Consider the following 22629-nt stretch of genomic DNA (forward strand, 5'->3'; position numbering starts at 1 on the left):
GATTGTGAAAAATACAATCTTACTTCAACCTGACAGGCTTCAATTCTACTAAGTTAATTATGTTGCTCTTTACTTAAAAACCTACTAAAAAGGTATTCAACATACTGTATTGCCATTCTGCCTTAGCTCACACAATGAACTAATTTTGCATCAAACCTTCCCTGTTGCCTCCCTGTTCAACAATCAAACCAATCCAAATTTCTTGGAATTATTCTATATTGATCACAGTACCCAATGTGATCGTGCAAAAGCTTTCAACACTTGTAGAGTAATTCAAAAACTGTGGTGATTTTCAATGGTGCTTATCCTATTATACTGTATCCATACTTGGCTGTTTTAAATAGTCCTATAACCAATGATTTTAATCAGAACAACACTTTTATAATAATGGATCTTATTGACATTAATCAGCACATACTGTCTTAATTTCATATTCGCAGCTAATTAGCAGCTAATATGTTAACATGTCTTTGTGATTAGAAACATTATGGAGAACATTTAAAAAAAAATTATCAACTTACTTCCTACAAGATTTGCAAGTGAAGAATCAAGATCACTCCCTAGGCTTTTCACTGGCTGTGTTCCTGCTGGTGCTGGCATTCCTGAAAGTATTGCCTGATTCTGTGATGCCATTGTGGGCATAAGGAGATCACCTAAGCAATCAAAACTTTGACAGCCAAAAGAGAGGATTAATACACAGGAGTGGGGAACTCAGTAAACAATTTGTATGTTTTAGCTCTACTATTTACATACAAATAATCCTATACATTTATCTGAGCCATGTTAAGGTTGCACAGCAAACCAATTACAGAATGAATAAAAACGTATCTTAAATGGGGCGGCATGGTGGCTGTGATTAGCACTGCTGCCTCACAGCACCCGGGTCCCAGGTTCAGTTCCAGCCTTGGGCGACTGTCTGTGTGGAGTTTGCACATTCTCCCAGTGCTTGTGTGGGTTTCCTCCCACAGTCCAAAGATGTGCAGGTCAGGTGAATTGGCCATGTTAAATTGCCCATTGTGTTAGGTGCATTTGTCAGAGGGAAATGGGTTTGGGTGGGTCGGTGTGGATTTGTCGGGCCAAAGGACCTATTTCCACACTGGAGGGAATCTAATCTAAATTAATCTCTTTTGGAAACACTGCATAAACAATATGCATGACATGAACAAATGGATACACTAAACCAAAGCATCACTGCTTCAGCTTTTGGACAGGGTCAAACCGTAATGCATACTCTGATCACTTTAAACTTGGGGTGGAGTACATTTGGTGATCATGGCAGTGTAAAAAGACAGTCTGGCATTGCTTTGAAATTATATTAATTTGAATTTAGAAAAGTATGCCATATGTTAGTTAGTTAAGAAAATGTGCACAAAATAGTAAAAAATGCTACAAGCTTACAATATATCATAGTAAAAATTTATCCAAGTCACAAGTAAGGAAAAAACTCACCAATAAATGAAATCACATCAAATAAGGTGCCAATGTTGATGGCATGAAATAGAAGAAAAAATATGATAGCACCATTAAGAACTGAAAGCTTTGGCTAAATATTGAACAGTTGTAGTTGTTACATTTCAGGTTTACTTTTAATTCAGCAGAAGCAATAGGTCATGCAGAATTTGAGATTCAAGCAACAATGCAGCCTGGCAAATGTTGGATAATATGCTTAAAGTAAAAAGGCTTTCACTGCACAGCTGCAATCATTACAAACAGAATTTGCAAGAACTCACTCAAGCATTCACACAGCTTTGCCACACAAATCAGCTACAATATAGGAAGTCTCAATTGGTATTGACTGATCAAACTAATTTAATCTTTGAATACCAAAATAATGCTCATGAAAGGATGCATTGAAATAAGTCAAACATTCACTAGTGGTAAAAATTTGTCAAACAATTAAACTGAAAAGACTTAATAATTCATCTAATACTTTCAAAACTGAAGAAACAGAATGCATCACTAGCCAGTTTCATCCTTCCTGACAAAGAACATGAATAATAATTTCAAGCAGAGAACTAAAATAAAAATACACATTCTAAATGACAATTAAATGCTCTTTTATATAAACTTGGAGTAAAATATTCCCTCTTGAATGTTCAGACTTTAACCACTGGTGATAAACTGCTAGCTGAACGAGAAATTGCTCTTCTTGACAACTTCAAAATCACCACAAGTAGCTGTTGAACAGATGTTCATTTTGAAGTGATTCTAAAATGGACAGCTCATACAATGACATTCTTTTAAATTCTAAAACTAGAAAGTTGATTTTTGATTTACTGAAATTGCTGGTAAAAAGTGGTAGATTTTCAAGTATTGCTTTCTCTGACTTCTTCAAATAAAAAAGCGTTTTTTTTCCCCATACCTGATGAATCAAAGGTGTTACTTGTAGCTGTCATACCAAAAGCTGTTTCAAAGTCAGGCTGCAAAACATTATTCTGTACCGGAGGTATTGGTGTCGCTGTCGGTGTCATAAATGCATTTCCAAAACCTTAGAGAAAAAAAGACAGCTTTAAAAAAAACCTCTAATTATTTCCTTTTCATCACTGATCTTATTGGAGTGCTTCCGCTTCCTGTAGAAAGCATTCGTAGAATCAAAGTGTACAGAGTCGTCCTTTGGTCCATTCAATCTGCACTGACAAAGATACTTTAAATATAAACAAGTCCTACTTTCCACCACTTGACCCATAGCCTTGAATGTAATGGCATTTTAAATGCTCGTCCAAAAGGTACTGAAGTTTCCTGCCTCACCTGTGCTCTCAGCAGTGCATTCCAGATTCCTATGGGTAGAAAGAAATTCCTCACATTCCCTCTAAACCTCCTGCCTTTTATAAAATTATGTTCCCTTGTCACTGCTGGTTACACAGAAGCAATTTAAAGAGAATGTATATACCCTGTCTCAACCATTTCAGGAAATGGTTTAAACGAAATTAAGTTAGTCCCAATTAACTGTCCAACCTACAGTAGCCCCACTCACCAGGTGAGAATTTTTTTACTCTCTTCAGCCCGAAAAGAAAGTTCACTATCTACTTTGAAATTAAACTCTCCTAAATAATTGTACAATATTTTTGTGAACAGGTGGAGATGTAATCCTAATTAGTTATATTTCACGGAGGCAACACTAGGTTGCATTGGATTCTCATTTACACTGACAAAGTACTAAATTATCATGATACAAAATCTAATGTATGAATGGCATACCTTTTTGTACATTCAATGTCTTTTCATGTGGATTTTAAATGAGCTGCTGGCACATGATGGTTTGAGCTCTAAATGTGCACTTAGGAAACAAGGCCAGTTTAACAGCAGTCAAGTTAATATCACACTATTACAACATGACGACCAACTGTTTTGGATTTTCCGAGAGAGTCTTCTAACACAATATTTTGTCCTATCTTCCCGATTACACCTTCCAGGGACACAATTTGCCTGGATTTTCTTCTCTTGTTGAAGCCATTGTCTGCAGGTACATCAGTCATGGAATATGGCTGATCTTTGATTTGGATGTCCCAGCACGTGCTTGGGGGATGAGGAGTAGTATGCATATCAAAAGCGGCAACAAGAGCTTTTTAGGTAAAATATTTTAGGTAGTACCTCAGTCATCATTGATAAATGTTAAGAAGTCCAAGTAACACCAGCAATGTCAGGAGGACACAGCAAGGCCTTGACTCAGCAGCTATAAATGGAAGTGAAGAGACTCTGTGCAGATTTAAAGCAACATAGGGAGAAGAAAGTGGAAGAGTTGAAATCTTTTCTGGTTGCTAGTGAGTGGGAAGGATTATTTGAACCACGTTGCTGACTGCCTTCACACAAGTACAAATTCTGTTGCTTAATTGTCTTCATATCACTACATCGAGAGTCACCTCTGAGATGTATTGTCTGGTCTCACAACCTTAAGAAAACTACACTGTTACAAACAAGCTTCAATCAAGAACAAGACACTTAAAATTATTCCAACAAATAAATGCACCGACACTCAAAGGTAAAAGAACCATCTTTTGTGCATTGTCTTCTCCCCTCCCGCAATTAAGAAAAGCCAGTTACCAGCGAGCAAGTCCGACGAAGCAGATGAACTGGAAACAGCCTGAGTGGCAGGCTGAGACTCAGTAGCAGAGCTACCAAAAGCGTCTGGTATTGTGATCCAAAGAAATGCAGCACAAAAAAGAAAAGAAAAGCACTAAACTTAGACTAAATGGCCTCTGCAAACATCAGAAAAACTTACAATGCATTTCATTGAGATAAGGAACCAAACATTAACACATAGGTTTGGCTCAAATGTAAGTTCAAGTTGTTGAACAATGCATGTAATAGTTATTTCAACCTCTAACTGGAGTTACATTAAACAGTATCATGCAAATTTGACATTGTACAATTCAACAGTTAGTTTAATCAGAGTTATATTAGAATGAAAAATTCAGGTCTTTATTACTGCATAACAACATGCCTTAAATCAGCATGTTTAATCATTTTGTTACTTCAAATAGATTTTGATGAACCAACAATTGCGTGGAAATAAAATATTTCTACAGTTTTACATTTTTTAAACAATCTTAGTTATTTTGAACAGCATTAAATTCTTTCACTACTCTACTACTTCAGTTTAAAACAGCTCATCTATAGCTATACTGAAGAAATGTTTAACTTGGAAAGAAATCTGAAGAGGTATACCCACCACCAAAAAGATCAATTACAGCTGAAGATTCTGATTTAGCAGGAGAGGCACTGATTGGAGGTGGTGGTGCTACAAATGCATCAACTGTACCAGGCAGCAATATAAAGAAAAATATGTAAATAATAAATACAAAAAAATTTCTCTCAATCAGAACAAAAATTATGACCAAGCTCAGGACCCAAAAGACAGAATGAATAACAAGATTTTTTCAGAAAATTATAAAGAAGATACAACAGTTTTCAGTTTATGATGTCTCCACAACTTCTCACCAGACTGACCACTGAAACAATTGACAATAAACATGGCTCCAAAGTATACTAAACTGGGAAAAAAAAAAATCTGTTTCATAGCATATTCCTAAACTTAAATCTGGTAGTGTAGATGCACCTGAGAGGGAGAGGGAGAGGGAGAAGAGGGAGAGGGAGAGGGAGAGGGAGAAGAGGGAGAGGGAGAGGGAGAGGGAGAGAGGGAAGAGGGAGAGGGAGAGGGAGAGAGGGAAGAGGGAGAGGGAGAGAGGGAAGAGGGAGAGGGAGAGGGAGAGGGAGAGAGAGAGAAGAGGGAGAGGGAGAGAGGGAGAGAGAGAAGAGGGAGAGGGAGAGAGGGAAGAGGGAAGAGGGAAGAGGGAAGAGGGAAGAGGGAAGAGGGAGAGGGAGAGGGAGAGGGAGGAGAGGGAGAGGGAGGAGAGGGAGGGGGAGGAGAGGGAGAGGGAGAGGGAGGAGAGGGAGAGGGAGGAGAGGGAGAGGGAGGAGAGGGAGAGGGAGATCAGGAAACCCAGTCCACAAGACCAGGCAATGCAAGCTTTTTACCAATTATAATTCCCATTCTCTGGTTTATTTTGATTGCATTTTGTTGGCCTTGAAGTGTGAAATGGGATACATGGAGGTGGGCAAACCCAAAATCAAAATACCCAGATTGGCTAGTCTAGGTACATTGACAAATTCATGGGAAAAGTGATTTAAATTCTGAGTTTCTCTTGAGGCTACATGCAGACAATTTATATCATTCTCTAGTCAACTCCAGAATACAGATTTTTTTAATTGGGAGGGAAACTTCAGAGATAATCAAGAGTGGGAAAAAGAAACAGCTAGAACACCCTCACCTGAACAGTTTTAATCTACAGAGTTTGAAGCACTAAAGCTGCAAAAAAAAAAAAAAAAATCCCCATTCCCATTCTCAGAACCCCACAACTTTATTTGTTAAAGTGCCCATCAGCACCTGAAGAAAAGATAGCTGACATTTGGTTGATTTGACAATTCCAGCATTTTAATATTTCAGTATCACAAGGCTTCATTTTCAGTTTTCTTTACACACTCCCATTTACCTCATTAGAAGCTACCTTATTTTTAACACACATTTTGACAAAAATGTTTAGTGGTCATTCATTGCCACTTCTCTTCCAGGAAGGTTCACCTTGAAGAAATTCTGCTCTTCTCTCAATTTGTCTCTTTTATATTGCCCATCTTTGATCCTTTATTTTCTTTACATATTTGAACATTTATTTACCAACACTCACTGTTACAGTCACATTTCTTTCCTCAGCGACTGCCTCTACCTGGTATTTTACTTCTGTTCCAATCGAAATTTCACACTCATGTTTGCAATCTATCGATTACAGATGGCCAACTCTTCTTGAATCATTGCCCTTAGTACACTTAGAGATCCACACTTGGTGTTGCATGGTATCACATTGATTACCACTGCAAAAATTACTTAACGTATCTCAGTGTCCTGCTTTGCAGATTTGACTATTTATCTCATGCAAATTTTTAATATAAAAACTGCTTTTCTGGTGTTATTTACTTGTCAATAAACTTGTCCCTGCAGCTTTTCAATTATTTTCTTCATTCTATGACTCCTGCCTTCCATCCTACCACAGAGCACCCCTTGGGTTTTCCCTCATCTTCTTCCATTTTAGCACATTAAAAAGCCAGAACATTTCTAACCTTTACTTGCTCAGATGAAAGGGCACGACTTGAAACATTTAACAGATTTTCTCTTCACTGATACTGTCAAGATCTGCTTAGTTTTTATTTTAACATCTGGGTGTATACAAATAGGCATAATGACCTTTGATCAGGACTGGAAACTAGGAATGAGATAAGATGCTTAAACCATTTATGGTTTGCACAAATCTTTTGGGAAGTAGAGAAAATCACTGAAGAGAAGTCAGAAATGAGGAATGCCATTTGTAGTCACGGCTGAACACAATGATTTTTGAAAACTGGAAGCAAGATGATCTAAACATTTTCTATTTTTGATTGAAAGAAATGGCATGAAACATTAGAAAAACACTAGGAAGATGCACCCAGAACACACACCCATTCTTTCCCAAAATTACACAAACAAAAGGATATTCATTCAGACTAATATTACAAGCGTGGCAACCAGACGCAGCCTCCATTAAATGAAAACTACTGGCGAATTCCTCAATTCCACTAGAATCAGAATTTTACAATATAGGAGGTGGCTATTTGACCCATCATATCTGTACTGGCTCCTGAAAGAGCTATCCAGCTAGTCCCACTCTCCAGTTCTCTCTCTGTAGCCCTTTAACTGCATCACTTCCAAATATATATGCAGCTCTCTTCTGAAACCTCCTATGGAATCCAACTCTACCACTCCCACAGGCATCACATTCCTAATCGTAACAACTCTTAAAAGTTTCTCATTTCACTCCACTGTCTCTTGCTGACAGTCTTGAAATTGTGACAGGATATCCTTCCTGTCAAAAGTGGTCAAATTCTTCCTTGAGATTTTTCTGGAATATCCCAATATGTTCCTTGTAGGTGAATCTTCCTGCCAAACTGTCATCGATTTTCTCAAGTTTTTTTAACATGCTATCACCTCCCAAATACCAGCTGATATTTCCCAAATACCCATGCTTGAACACTAGCAAATAGTGTTTCTTCCCTTGTCAGAGCACTAACATGACCCGGAAAACCTAGTTACATTCAATATGACTGCTTTAAACTAATCCACCAATTCTTTTTGACCTCCATTTGCTTGTCCTGATGCGGTTATTTTCCATCACCTCACTGTTATTCAGTCCAGAAAGACTACGTTTGACAAGTTCCATTCTTCTTAACTAAACAATCATAGCCAGAGAACCTAAAAGGTTTTTCTTCCCATGCTTGCACGTACCTCTGGAGTTCCCCAAGGATCTGTCAGCCACTTGCTCTTCAAAGACATAACCCAAAAACACAATCTTCAGTTTTACATGCACGCTGATGACACCAGCTCCATCTCTCTACTGCCTTTTGATAGATCTACTGTCTCAGATTTGCCATGCTACTTGTTATACATCCAATCCTCTAATTAAGCATTCAGAAGATTGAAGTCACTTTGTCATAAACTCTGTTCTCTTGTTACCTGTTCCATTATTTCCCAGTCGTTATCTGGATATGAACCAAGATTGTTCAATACTTTGGTCCAACGTTAGTTACAACAGCATATGCATTTCATCAAGATACCCTTTTTGCACCAAAATGACACTACCTTTGTCTCCATTCATTTGCTGAAATCATGCATGTCTGGTCCCTTCTATACTTGACAATTCCAATTCTTTACCAGCTAGCCTCCCCTCTTCCACCTTCCATTACCGTGAGCTTTGCTAATGCCTATCATGCATCAAGACTTTTTCAACCGTCACCTACATTAATTCAAAGTCTGTTCACCACATTCACTTTAAAATCCTCATCATGGTTTTCCAATCCTTCCACTCCCTTGCCCAGTTAATCTCCAACACCTATATTCTGGCCTCTTGTGCATTCCCAAGTTTAACAGATGTATTACTAGCAGCCTTTTCTCCTTGCCTGGACTCTACAATTAATGGTAGGGCCTTGGGCAGTGTTGTAGAACAAAGGGACCGAGAGGCGCAGGTACATAATTCTCTAAAGCTTGCATCACATATAGACAGGGTGATTAAAAGGCATTTGGTACACTTGCCTTCATTGCCCAGTCTTTTAAGAAAAAGGAGTGGCAAGTCATGTTTGAGGGTGTACAGGACACTGGCGAGGCCACTTCTGGAGTACTGTGTCCAGTTCTGGTCACCCAGTTAGAGGAAGGGTATTACTATTAAGCTGCATAGGGTTCAGAAGAGATTTATTGGGATGTTGCCAGATATGCAAGGTTTGAGTTATAAGGAAAGGCTGCATAGGCTAGAGCGCTTTTCCACTGGAGCATAGGAGGTTGAGAGGCGACTTTAAGTATATAAAATAATGAGTTGAAAGGTAGAGTTAATGGCAGTTGTCTTTTCCCTAGGATGGGGGATTTCAAGACTGGGGGGCACATATTTAAAGGGAGAGGAGAGAGATTTAAAATTGACGTCAGTAGGATGTTTTTTTGCCCATGTTTAACCTGAAACCATGAGACTTCATGAAGTCTGGAGTCAAATGTTGAGGAATTCTAGGGCAACTCCCTCCCGATTGTATTTCACCATGCTGCTACCTTTGTTGGATCTGTCCTACAGGTCAGACAGCCTATGTCCAGGGATGGTGATGGTGGCGTTTGAGACACTGTAAGGTCTGATTCTGTGAGTGCGACTGTTAAACTGTTGCTTGACTAGTCTAAGAGACAGCTCTAAAGTTGTAACTAGACCCCATAAGTAAGGAGGACTTTGCAGGGTTGATTGGGTTATTTCTTCCACTATCTCTTCTGATGCCTAGATTGATGCCAGGTGTTGTGCTTGGTTTCATTTTTGTGTCGAGACTTCATAGCAATTGATACAGTTGAGCGTTGCGCTAGGTCATTTTGGAGGGCACTTGAGTCAGTTAACTACATTGCTGTGGCATTACATCAAGGCCAGACCAATGTGATGTGGATAGCAGATTTCCTTCCCTGAAGGATGCGTGCACTCCAGATGCAATTCTTGGATACTCAGAACATTGAAAGTGTGTTTTTCTGTTCGTCTGTTTTGGATTAGTAGTATAGGCATAACACCACTCAGCCACTGTCCCCCACACCATCCTTCATGTTGCCATTGTCTGTGAAAACCCATGTTTAGGACAGCTCATTGCTTGATGGGTGGGTTGGGAGGGGGTGGGGGGGCGTGTGTCAGCATGTCAGGACGATTAGGAAGTCAGGGAAAGTGAAATCTTTTCTCGGTACTGACACATTACCTACATATTTCATTTCGTACATGGTAAAAACAATGGGAGCATGGTAAAAACAATGACTACAGATGCTGGAAACCAGATTCTGGATTAGTGGTGCTGGAAGAGCACAGCAGTTCAGGCAGCATCCCACGAGCAGCGAAATCGACGTTTCGGGCAAAAGCCCTTCATCAGGAATAAAGGCAGTGAGCCTGAAGCGTGGAGAGATAAGCTAGAGGAGGGTGGGGGTGGGGAGAAAGTAGCATAGAGTACAATGGGTGAGTGGGGGAGGGGATGAAGGTGATAGGTCAAGGTGGAGAAGGTGGAGTGGATAGGTGGAAAAGAAGATAGGCAGGTTGGACAAGTCCGGACAAGTCATGGGGACAGTTACTGAGCTGGAAGTTTAGAACTAGGGTGAGGTGGGGAAAGGGGAAATGAGGAAACTGTTGAAGTCCACATTGATGCCCTGGGGTTGAAGTATTCCGAGGCGGAAGATGAGGCGTTCTTCCTCCAGGCGTCTGGTGGTGAGGGAGCGGCGGTGAAGGAGGCCCAGGACCTCCATGTCCTCGGCAGAGTGGGAGGGGGAGTTGAAATGTTGGGCCACGGGGCGGTGTGGTTGATTGGTGCGGGTGTCCCAGAGATGTTCCCTAAAGCACTCTGCTAGGAGGCGCCCAGTCTCCCCAATGTAGAGGAGACTGCATCGGGAGCAACGGATACAATAAATTATATTAGTCGATGTGCAAGTAAAGTTTTGATGGATGTGGAAGGCTCCTTTAGGGCCTTGGATAGAGGTGAGGGAGGAGGTGTGGGCGCAGGTTTTACAGTTCCTGCGGTGGCAGGGGAAAGTGCCAGGATTGGAGGGTGGGTTGTTTGGGGGCGTGGACATGACCAGGTAGTCGCGGAGCGAAGGTTGGTAGGGTGGAAGGTGAGCACCAGGGGCGTTCTGTCCTTGTTACGGTTGGAGGGGTGGGGTCTGAGGGCAGAGGTGCGGGATGTAGACGAGATGCGTTGGAGGGCATCTTTAACCACGTGGGAAGGGAAATTGCGGTCTCTGAAGAAGGAGGCCATCTGGTGTGTTCTGTGGTGGAACTGGTCCTCCTGGGAGCAGATCCGGCGGAGGCGGAGGAATTGGGAATACGGGATGGCATTTTTGCAAGAGGTATGGTGGGAAGAGGTGTAATCCAGGTAGCTGTGGGAGTTGGTGGGTTTGTAAAAAATGTCAGTGTCAAGTCGGTCGTCATTAATGGAGATGGAGAGGTCCAGGAAGGGGAGGGAGGTGTCAGAGATGGTCCAGGTAAATTTAAGGTCAGGGTGGAATGTGTTGGTGAAGTTGATGAATTGCTCAACCTCCTCGCGGGAGCATGAGGTGGCGCCAATGCAGTCATCAATGTAGCGGAGGAAGAGGTGGGGAGTGGTGCCGGTATAATTATGGAAGATCAACTGTTCTACATAGCCAACAAAGAGACAGGCATAGCTGGGGCCCATACGTGTGCCCATGGCTACCCCTTTGGTCTGGAGGAAGTGGGAGGATTCAAAGGAGAAATTGTTAAGGGTGAGGACCAGTTCGGCCAAATGAATAAGTGTCGGTGGAAAGGTACTGTTGGGGATGTCTGGAGAGGAAAGAACGGAGGACTTGGAGCCCCTGGTCATGGCGGATGGAGGTGTAGAGGGATTGGATATCCATGGTGAAGATGAGGCGTTGGCGGCCAGGGAAATGGAAGTCTTGGAGGAGGTGGAGGGCGTGGGTGGTGTCTCCCACTTCCTCCAGACCAAAGGGGTAGCCATGGGCACACGTATGGGCCCCAGCTATGCCTGTCTCTTTGTTGGCGACGTAGAGCAGTTGATCTTCTGTAATTACTCCCCACCTCTTCCTCCGCTACATTGATGACTGTATTGGCGCCACCTCGTGCTCCCGCGAGGAGGTTGAGCAATTCATCAACTTCACCAACACATTCCACCCTGACCTTAAATTTACCTGGACCATCTCTGACATCTCCCTCCCCCTTCCTGGACCTCTCCATCTCCATTAGTGACGACCGACTTGACACTGACATTTTTTACAAACCCACCGACTCCCACAGCTACCTGGATTACACCTCTTCCCACCCTACCTCTTGCAAAAATGCCATCCCGTATTCCCAATTCCTCCGCCTCCGCCGGATCTGCTCCCAGGAGGACCAGTTCCACCACAGAACACACCAGATGGCCTCCTTCTTCAGAGACCGCAATTTCCCTTCCCACGTGGTTAAAGATGCCCTCTAACGCATCTCGTCTACATCCCGCACCTCTGCCCTCAGACCCCACCCCTCCAACCTTATCAAGGACAGAACGCCCCTGGTGCTCACCTTCCACCCTACCAACCTTTGCATAAACCAAATCATCCGCCGACATTTCTGCCACCTCCAAACAGACCCCACTACCAGGGATATATTTCCCTCCCCACCCCTTTCCGCCTTCCGCAAAGACCTTTCCCTCCGCGACTACCTGGTCAGGTCCACACCCCCAAACAACCCACCCTCCAATCCTGGCACTTGCCCCTGCCAACGCAGGAACTGTAAAACCTGCGCCCACACCACCTCCCTCACCTCTATCCAAGGCCCTAAAGGAGCCTTCCACATCCAAAGTTTTACTTGCACATCCACTAATATCATTTATTGTATCCGTCGCTCCTGATGCGGTCTCCTCTACATTGGGGAGACTGGGCGCCTCCTAGTAGAGCGCTTTAGGGAACATCTCTGGGACACCCGCACCAATCAACCACACCGCCCCGTGGCCCAACATTTCAACTCCCCCTCCCACTCTGCCGAGGACATGGAGGTCCTGGGCCTCCTTCACTGCCGCTCCCTCACCACCAGACGCCTGGAGGAAGAATGCCTCATCTTCCGTCTCGGAACACTTCAACCCCAGGGCATCAATGTAGACTTCAACAGTTTCCTCATTTCCCCTTTCCCCACCTCACCCTAGTTCTAAACTTCCAGCTCAGTAACTGTCCCCATGACTTGTCCGGACTTGCCCACCTATCCACTCCACCCTCTCCTCATTAGTGAGCATGACATTTTAACCTTTTTCAATTCTCACGCCACAAGTCTTTGCACATCTGGTGTCTCTTAATCATCTCTTTTGTTTATATGGTCACTGACAAGACTTCATTTCATGCCAACATGTACAGACTTGCGTCAGTTTGAACCCATTAATTTCTGTGACAGAAGGCAACTTTTTTTTTTGATTTTAAAAATTGATTAGTCTCCCTTTATTTCATTCAGGTATGTGTTATGCTTCCAGAATTGAAGAAAGGTCCACAGCTAAAATATTAAACCCCTTTTCTCTTTCCAGATGCTTCCAGCATTTTCTACCATTCTTTCCCAGAGTTCAAAGTTAACTGTATAAACAATTACTTCGACTCTTGATATTAAAAATCTGAGCAACTAAAGGACAGCTAGAGCATTGGTGAAAGAGGTGGTGTGTCAACGCTTTTCATCTGCATTCAAGACAGATTTCTAAGCGGACAATAATTACTATTGTCAACCAATTAGCATCAGTTGTGATTAGTCAAGGCACTAGCATGGGGAATGCATCTGGGAACACCTGTTCCCCAAACTGGGAATAGAACACTGTATGGACCTGTTCTTATTGTTTGCAGAAAAGACTGCCCTGTATACGAATGCTTGCTGGAAGCTACAAATAATTAGGAACAAATAATTCATGCATGCATTCTCCACAGCAATGCCTCAACCAAAGCAGATTTAAAACATAATTGAACAAAAACTTGACATTAACCGTTAACTGATAGACTCTCCATGGCAACACCTCCAGCAGACTTCATTTGCCATCCAATCGGCACCTTTTCACTTATATAATACAAATTGAATGTCTCCTTTGAAATGTGACATTCTGCACCTGTTCTGACAAGTGCAAGATGAGAAGTATCAACATCTCTCTTTTGCCAGCAATACTCAAGTACTGAGCTACCCAGCGTCTACAGATACCCAACAGCACAATATGCTGGCGAAACATGAATGCTACAAGTGACTGTATGTGTTTGGGGGTCTGAGTTGGACAATTTAAATAATTGAGTTCCATTTTAAATTCACGGCATGGAAATCATGCTCTCCCACATCAGCAAATACAGAACTATTGCTAGCGGAGAAAGTACCAAAACAACTTCCTCATCTTGTAAGCCACATTCTAGCTTCTATCAACATGGTTGCCAATTTAGTTGAAGTTAGAGTGCTGTTGCTCTATGGATCTAGTCTCCTGAGGAATTGAATAGGGTTCCCCAGACTCATTTGCTTAAAAGTCAGCAATCACAAAAAAAATTAAAAAGTCAGTGACTGACCACTTTGCCCTAAGCATGAGCTTTAAAGTTAATTTGTTCACATGGACACTGACACAATCTCCAAACATATGCGCTCAGAAAGAAGAGGATGACTCACCAGATAACAGATCAGCAGTAAGACTATTTTCAGGCAAAGGAGAGGCCCCACGAGAAGGGGTTGTAAAAGCATCTTTGGAAAGTGAAAGCAAATAAATATCAATAATTAAGAGATCAATTAATCCCTTTTCCAAAAAGTGGTATTATACACAATTTTACATTTAAAATGGACTCCAAAGATTATATAAAATACTTGTAGATTTCTCAGTATCTGATGGGAACTGAATGTTTTCCTGTTTTGTACCTGATGCAAACAGGTCTACACTAGGAGCAGTTTCTGGTTTGGGAGTTGCAGGTACATTTGGTTCAGGTATTGAATCAAACAAATCTAAGAGCAAAGATAAGAAACATTAATCTTCCATCCCCACGTGAAATCTCCACAGTAAAAGAATCTTGAATACATTTAAAAAAACATTTAAAATATCTAATAACACAAGCTAACCTCTGACCAGAAATTATGCACGCTCTCTCCAAGGACTTAAATAAGTTTGCAAAAAGTTTACAAGGTATTTTAAAAAACGTAATTTGCTGAATTATCACCATCTTAGATCAGAAATGCCAAGATAAAGAATAAAATTACCACCGAAAATATCAAGAACAGGTGCAGTGGTGGTGACAGTAGTATCAGCAGTTGTCGTGGTAAGAGGTGCAGTAGTAGTAGCAGTCGCAGTAATAGTAGTAGTAGTAGCGGTCGCAGTAGCAGTAGCAGTAGCAGTAACAGTAACAGTCTCAGTCGTAGTCACACTAGTTGCTGTGCTGGTAATGGCACTGGTAGTTGTACTGGCAGTTGCACTGGTAGTGGGGGTAGTTGCAGGAACGCTGGCCTCAGCGGGCTTCATAGCAAAAAGGTCCAGTTCTGCAGCAGCCTCTGCACTACCTTCAGATGGTGCAAAAGGGTCTTTGGAAATGGACAGAGTTGGGAAAAAAGAAGGTCAGAGGATGGAAAGTAAAGGGTTTACAATCAAGAAACTAGGGTTAGCATCTACACAACAGTGGAGTGCTTTATTTCTCCATAAAGTAGTAAATGACACTTCATTAACCCTGTCACATACTTGTGTCATTAGTTCAAAATGTTGCATTTAAAAGAAGGTGAAAATAACATTCTTACTGCATAATAGGGGAGTGCTCATTGGTTGGCAAGTGGGTTCTGCTGGAGAGGCATCACAATGCAGAATGCACCTATTAATGCTGATTGACAGTTACAGATTGGCTTTGTTAAATTTTAAATCAGACTGCTGCTGACTCAGGGGCTGATCAAACAGAGTCAACCTGCCTGCATTCTCTGTAGTGACACCTCTACCAAGCAAATGCTATTTGCCAAGCAATCACCACTTTCCTCTCATGCAGTAAAACTTTAGTTGTATTCTTGCAAAATGGCTTGATGAGTGCAAGACAAAAAAACTTAAACAAAATGCTTTTATTTTAAATCACGTTCAAGTTCAAATCTCCTAAATAACTATTTGTAGAAGGGTTAATTTACATTAGTAGGGAAACAACATACTATACACTCTTTGCACAGACAACCAAAATAATCACAAAATAATAGCAACACCTCATCAAATCAGGCAATTGTACTGATTCGGATGCTCAGTGATTTTAAAACATGTCAAAACCATTCCTTGCTAAAATAATTATTTTTCTAGTATTTTAGACTAAAATGCAAGTTTTGTACTTCAGTGGTGTTTTTATGCTTGGTGATATGAAGAATAACGGGACTGCTTTAGCAACAGCAGATAAAAAAATATTTGGCTGAATCAGAGCAGGGCTATATTTGAACTCAAGCTGAACTTTAGATCTCAAACGAAGGCTGTGGGATGGAGAAGACAGATTTTCAACTTGCAGCTAAAAATCACCACTAATTAGTTAAAAATACATATTGCAGACCGCAGATGCGAAGTTTTTAGATTTGGTCTTCTCAATTTGGCAGTAAGTATGCCAGTTAAGTGCTCGATAGTTGTTCACTGATTTACATGACAGACAACTGGCTGGCTTCCATACCAGACCATTAAGGTATCTGAAGCATTACGGACAGGCAGGGAGGGTGATGATTGAGGATAGTACTGACTGTACAAATACAGCGGACGCATCTCGAGGAAAGCAGGTTAGCTAGAAAAGAATCACTTTCAACAAGCTGAAATAAACAGTAAAACCTATTGGGTGGGAATTGAAGGGAGGAGCTAGGTAGGAGTTGGCCAAAGATTGTTGAGGGGCGAGGAGAAGATTACTCCTGGTGTTAAAAAAAGTTTAAAAAACTGACAGGTTTCTACGTGACTGTGTGCACTTTTTTTTTTAGGAATCATTAGTTAGGTCACTCAATACTCTCAGATGTGACTGAATTGCATGTTTAAATTGCATTTGGTCCTCAGGTCAGTTAAACAGCCTCATCTATTTAAATAGAAAGTCTGGGTACACAAATGACACACAAAGGGCTGTCTGCCATATTTTCTGCAACAAGTCATCATTATACACGTAAGAAATGGTTAGTCAGTTGTTGCAAACTACCATTCAATTCTTCCTGATCACTTAAACTGGTTCCTTACAATTGAAGTCTCATCCACCACAATTCCACATAAATCCCAACCTATCAAATGGCTTTTATCACCATGAAGTTAGATTATTCTAACTGTTCCTTTGCTAGCCTGCCCTTCCCCAGAAATTCACCTTGTTCAACACAGCCTTGTTCACCCATCAAACTTGTCAACCAAGAATGGCTCCTCCATTCCAATTCCTCAAATTCTTCCTGGCCTCTCATCACTCTACTTCTGTAATCTTCAGTCTTTCTTTTTAAAAAAGTCATTGATATGGGCATCACGAGCTAAGCCAGTATTAACAGTCCAACCCTAATTGCCCAGAGTGGAGTTAAGAGCCAACCACCTTACTGTATATCTGGTTTCACAGACTAGGTAAGAATGGCAGACTTCCATCCCTAAAAGGGAGATTAGTGAATCAGCTGGAATTTTAACAACCATTAACAGTAGTTACAAGGTTCTTAATAGGTTAGCTTTTAATGCAAGACTTTTTTGTAAAAAACGGAATTCAAATTCATATTGACAGAACACAAACCTGAGGTTCTGGATTACTAATCCAGTGACAGTGCAGTGTATTGTCATCTTCCCCTGTTGCTATACTTTACTTAATAGCCTTGACTTGACTTCTTCTGCAGCCTTGCCTCCTCACATCACCACTGATCCCATTGCTGATTTTAGCCTTTCCCAAGGCACTGCATTGCTAAACTTCTGTATCATTAAGACAACATTCACATAATAACCTCAATTACCCGAACGAGACAGGCACGGAGTACTTTGTTTGGATAACGGATTGTTAGGATAACAACGTTTTTATGGGATCTTGAGATCTTGTTCAGATAATCCAAAATTCAGATAAATGATGTTTGGATAATCGAGGTTGTTCTGTATATTACAACTTTCACAACACTGATCATTATATCCCAAAGCAGTTTACGGTCCATGAGATGGTTTGTGTGCATTGCTTTACAATCCTCAGGAACCAAAATATGCCATGTCACAAGGGATAAACTTCCCTGTTCTTTGAGTAGGGCATCCTCAGCTTGTATAACAACCAAAGTGTGCAAACAAGACTTCAGTTTTCATGACTCACTCAAAAGAAAGCACTCAAGGCAGCAGTCTCTCAATGCACCACAACAATCTTGGCATCAATTTCCCGCTCAAATCAAAGATAGGTCACAAACCCATAACTATTTGCTTCATGAGAAAATGTAATTAACTGAAAGAAGGAAAGCTTCCAATTATCTTTCAAACTCTTTTTGCATTACAATTTCTATTCACCAAGATCATAAACTTGGCATTTTTACTAGGGTGGGGGGATTAGGGTGCATAGCGGGACAGCGAGAGCCCAGAAATCCCAGGAGAGAAGAGATTTCTCCATTTCTCCCACAGCAGCCAATTTGAAAGGATGGGAAGCCAGAGGTAAGAAACTGCAGCTGTACTGTTGTTGGTTTTCCAGCAGTTGAGAAAGCCTGGGCTTGCAGGAAAGTGATGGTTGGATAGAAGAGGGTTAGGATGCTGGCAACTTGGATAGACCAGAGGTTAATGGAGTCAACATGGGATCATTGCCCAGGAGGTTGAACTGTAATAGGAACTGGAGGTGGGGTAGCTGCAATCATGGTGGTTATGGTGGTGGCGGCGGTGGGGCAGGGAGGGAAGCTGCAATCAACAGCTGAGAGGTCTTGAAGAACCAATGATTAGTCCTACTCCTCTTTACTCACATGGAGTGTTGCAACTACTATCCTGTTGGACACAACAGTTCTCTCCTTCATTTCACTAGTTCTGGAAAACCCAGCCAGCAGCTGTCATTTTTAAATCAAGTTCCCATATACACACAAACACAAAATAATTTAGACCAGTGGAGTTCCTGCAGAAGTGGCTTGAAAAACCAGATTTATCAATTCCCTGGGTTTATATCAATCTTATGTTAAAATTATGGGGGACCAGAATAGCCCAAAATTAGCTGTTTAATAAAAAAGCAAAATATAATGTGGCAGAGATTAAACAATATGCTTATACTGGAAGTTTGTGGACACTGATCAAAATGCTGTGCATATCAAAATTATGGTACCAGTTACTGCTTTAGCCAGATAGATTGCAGTGGTAACAGAAAAATACGTCACTCAGATTGTGCTGCACTGGTAGAGGATGTAAGAAAGGATGTTGCCTGCAAAGAGTAAATTCATTGCAGGGGGAAAACATTGGGGAAGAGACGCTGGAGGAAGGGAAACTCAAATGAGGAGAAGGAAAGCAGTTCAGGAATCAGTACAGAATTAGGCACTCAAATATTAGCTGTCAAAGCAATATAAAACAAAGAAAAATAGTGTTACAAATTTATGGGATAGTAGAAACATGGTGGGGACTGCTGACAACACACCCAAGGATATTTAGTTCTGTTATTAAGGATACAAAAAAAAATTCCCATGCAATTTATAACACTGGATTATTTTTCTCTTTTACATAAAAAAAAGTACATAACAGTACATACTTTGAAAAGCAAACGACAAAATCTGAGAACTCAGGGTATCTTAGGAGAAATACCATGTCAGTAATGAATAACCAAAAATGTTAGTTCAGTGACAACTACAAGTAAACTGATAAGACCCACCAGTTCCAGCACATGCATCAAGCGCTGCTGCTGCTGCAGGGGCTGCTGTTGCTCCTGCCCCTTCAGATGTTGTTGATTCTTCAGTAGGCGAAGCTGCAAATGCATCTAAGATGCATTACCAACACCATTCACAACAGAAAATGGGAGAGAAAAGCAAAAAGAAGGAGACAGGGATATACAGAGCAAGAAACAAGTCACAAATCTGTAAGCTAAAGGCAAATAAATGCCCCCATTTACAGTGTACAAATTCCCCAAAATTCAAGACAAATGTTGGAATTTTAGCCATGCAAGAAATCACTTTAAAAGGATGGATGGTTGAGGGTGGGAGTAGGAAGAGGAAAGAGTTCCGCTTTGTATTTCCCATTAGACAGCAAAGATAAACAAATGTGAATCAGCATGTCAACGCTTCCCTTGGAAGTGTGCATTATTTTTGATTATGTATTCACATTTTAAAGCATCATATTTACGACTTTGATGGTAATTTAATGTGTGATTTTATAAATGTAACAATTTGTCAATCTACATCACTTAGCAAATTGTAACAAAATAGGTAAAGAAGTTATACACTACCAGAACGTCAATTTGTACTGTGTAATAGCAAGATAAAGTTAGATTCTCCAAAGCAACTGGTATAATTCAGTTTTCACTTCATATCCCATGCTTGAACTCAAAGCACGATTTTCAACCTCAGTTTTGTCCTTGTAAGACACAAACACCTGTTTCTCCTCTTAGATACCTGAACCTCCAACTAAAACATGATGAGAATTAAAGCAAAAATGATAGTACATTACTAATTTGTCACAGCGTCAAGGAAGGCTGTTCTAAGGTGGGATGCCATGTTAATAAACTGAAACAATCCTATTCAAAGTCACAAATATCATCCAATACAATTGTGGATGCAATAAACATTCATCGCTCTTGACTTGTTAATACATTTTGATTCATCTGATCATAATGTCTTCCTCCAACACTACTACTTTTATCATCCACCTGGGTGGGTCTGTTCTCCCCTAGTTCCATTTCTATCTGCCTTGTCTGCTCATTGCCTTTACAATCTCTTAGACAGTCTCTTTGGTCCCCACGTGTTTCTCATCCACAAGGCACCCCTTAGCAACTATATGAAAGGTGCATACATTATTTTTGGAATTTGGATTTCAAATGGAGTAGACGGTGTTGGTTATTTCTGTAAAAAGGCTTTCTTGTTTTAAAAACAGGTTAGAGTTCTACAGCAAGAGTGATCTAAATCTAGCAGTCTGTTCGAAAGCAGATCCTTGTGACATTAATGGAAAGAGGCTTATGCTGTTGGGTTGACAACAGGCATAGTAAACATTTATGAAAAATTCATTTGGTGGTATGTTGGGTTTCAGCACTGGGTCAATGCTTAGAGATGGTGTTATGGCGAGCTGCCTTCATAAGCTACTGTAGTCCATCTGCTGCAGGCACAACCTCCTGGGAAAGTGACTCCTAAGAGTTTAATCCAACAACATTGGAAATATCTCACTCCACCTCCAAGTCGGGATGGTGCAAGTGACTTGGAGAGGAACCTGCAGTGGTGTTCCCATGGATCTATCACACTTGTCCTTCCGAATAGTACCTGTTGTTTGGAACGTGATGTCTGAGCAGTTTTGGTGAGCGACATGCAAGGTCTTTGTTTTAATTTCAGAAGAATACAGAATTAAGTATTTTATTTATTTTAATTTAGAAGACATCAGTATTGAATTTAGAAGCAAGTTTAGCTTCTCTCCTGGACGTTCAGTACAATTAACAGAATTCAGCAGAAGAGGTCAGTTTGAGAAGTTTCCCAACCAGGAGAATTTGATTAGAAAATTGCAAGTTACTTGAACTGAGAAAGTTTAAACTGTCAACTGTGTGAAATGTTCATGTTTAGAGATTTGGAAATGATTCATCAAGAATCTAAGTTTCCACTTAAGAGTTTAGATGGGGTATTATTTCTTTAGAATTGACTCTGTAATGGAGTGTGTTGGAAAAGATTGAAAAACTTTGAATGCCTTGTAGAAGATTATAATTCTCTTCTCTATTTAGTTTGCATTTTAAAAGAATCACAGACAAACTCCTGTTTTTGTTGAAGAAAATCTGCAGCCTTGTGTGAATATTTCAATTACCAACTATGTTAACTAACTAAACAAAAAAAAATTGAATCCATCAAGCCAGGTTTCACTCTGGGACTTGACTTGTTAATTAGTACCATCAGCTGGGACACAACAATATCGAAAAATACTATGTCGGCTTTCATGTGAACAGGGATTTTGCAGCTCTCGAACAAATCTGATTTGCCATACTGCTCATCAGATGTCAAGTATTGAATGCGCAGAAATTTTCTCCAATTATATACTAGAGGAAAATCAAAGTCGATGGTCTTCAACACCCATCACAGAAGCCCCTCAGTCCTTGGACAAAAGACTTCAGTTTTAAAAGTGAAGAGTGTTTTCTAAAAAAAAAACAAATTTTCCCTCTAATTCTAGAATCCTTCATGAGGGAAAGCGTCCTCTCAACATTAATCCTGTCATACATCCTTAGAATCTCACAAATTTGAATTCTTCACTATCTTAGGCTTTTAAGCAAAAAAGATCTCATTCATCCAAACTCCAATGAAAATTAACCAACCTGCTCAACAGTTCCAAATAAGATAACCTCTTCGTCCCAGGAATTAGTCTTGTGGAACTTCTCAACTGCCTTCAATGGATGTGCATTCTTACTTTATGAAAGAGACCCAAACTTCACACAATATTCTCAGTGCTCAGTTCCTATTCCCCCTTCAGAAGTTTATTCATCTTAATTTGACTGTCCTCATTTCCATTCCATATATCACTTTACATGGTGTTGAATTTCATGTAATACTGCCTTACTGTCAGAAATAATAGATGTAAATGACATTCCAGGATCTTGATACTGGATAGCTCTGCACAACAAATTAAAATTCCATACATATGTAAAGTTAGTCTTTAATCCTACATGAGTTTCCTCTATCCTCACCTTCAAAATAAATTAGGATTTATTTTTAAACTTGCATCACTAAGATTGGAATCATTTGTTCTATTGCTTTTGTTGCATCCTTCCACTGACCTACAGTTAAACTTCCCAAAGGTTTTCTCCAACAGCCTCAGCACTGAACCCTCACTTTCCACTCTTTGTTCTAAGCTCAACTTGTCTAGGAGATCCATGATCATCTTTCACAATCCTATTCCAACAAAATATTGCCTTGTAGAAGCAAATTATTGCAGATGCTGGAATCTGCACTGAAAACAAGAAAGTCTGGACATCACAGTGGGTCAGACAGCAACCAT

The 22629-nt window shown here is 40.7% G+C and overlaps 1 protein-coding gene across 20 annotated transcripts in view; it reads right to left on the reverse strand.

The window, feature by feature from the left end:
• The window catches only part of LOC140460175 (clathrin coat assembly protein AP180-like), a 227114-nt gene that overhangs the window by 40762 nt on the left and 163723 nt on the right, over positions 1-22629 (reverse strand). For 6 of the 20 annotated variants that reach the window (XM_072554578.1, XM_072554621.1, XM_072554630.1 and 3 more), the window contains 8 exons: positions 19325-19429; positions 14772-15089; positions 14385-14519; positions 14193-14264; positions 4670-4753; positions 4042-4125; positions 2363-2488; positions 522-653 (listed from right to left, as the gene is read on the reverse strand). In XM_072554578.1, coding sequence (XP_072410679.1) covers positions 522-653; positions 2363-2488; positions 4042-4125; positions 4670-4753; positions 14193-14264; positions 14385-14519; positions 14772-15089; positions 19325-19429 — 1056 coding nt within the window. The remainder of the gene's footprint in view (positions 1-521; positions 654-2362; positions 2489-4041; positions 4126-4669; positions 4754-14192; positions 14265-14384; positions 14520-14771; positions 15090-19324; positions 19430-22629) is intronic. The other 14 variants (XM_072554703.1, XM_072554695.1, XM_072554612.1 and 11 more) reach the window with 10 other exon arrangements.

The sequence above is a fragment of the Chiloscyllium punctatum genome, chromosome 3 (assembly GCF_047496795.1).
Source record: "Chiloscyllium punctatum isolate Juve2018m chromosome 3, sChiPun1.3, whole genome shotgun sequence".
NCBI lineage: Eukaryota > Metazoa > Chordata > Chondrichthyes > Orectolobiformes > Hemiscylliidae > Chiloscyllium > Chiloscyllium punctatum.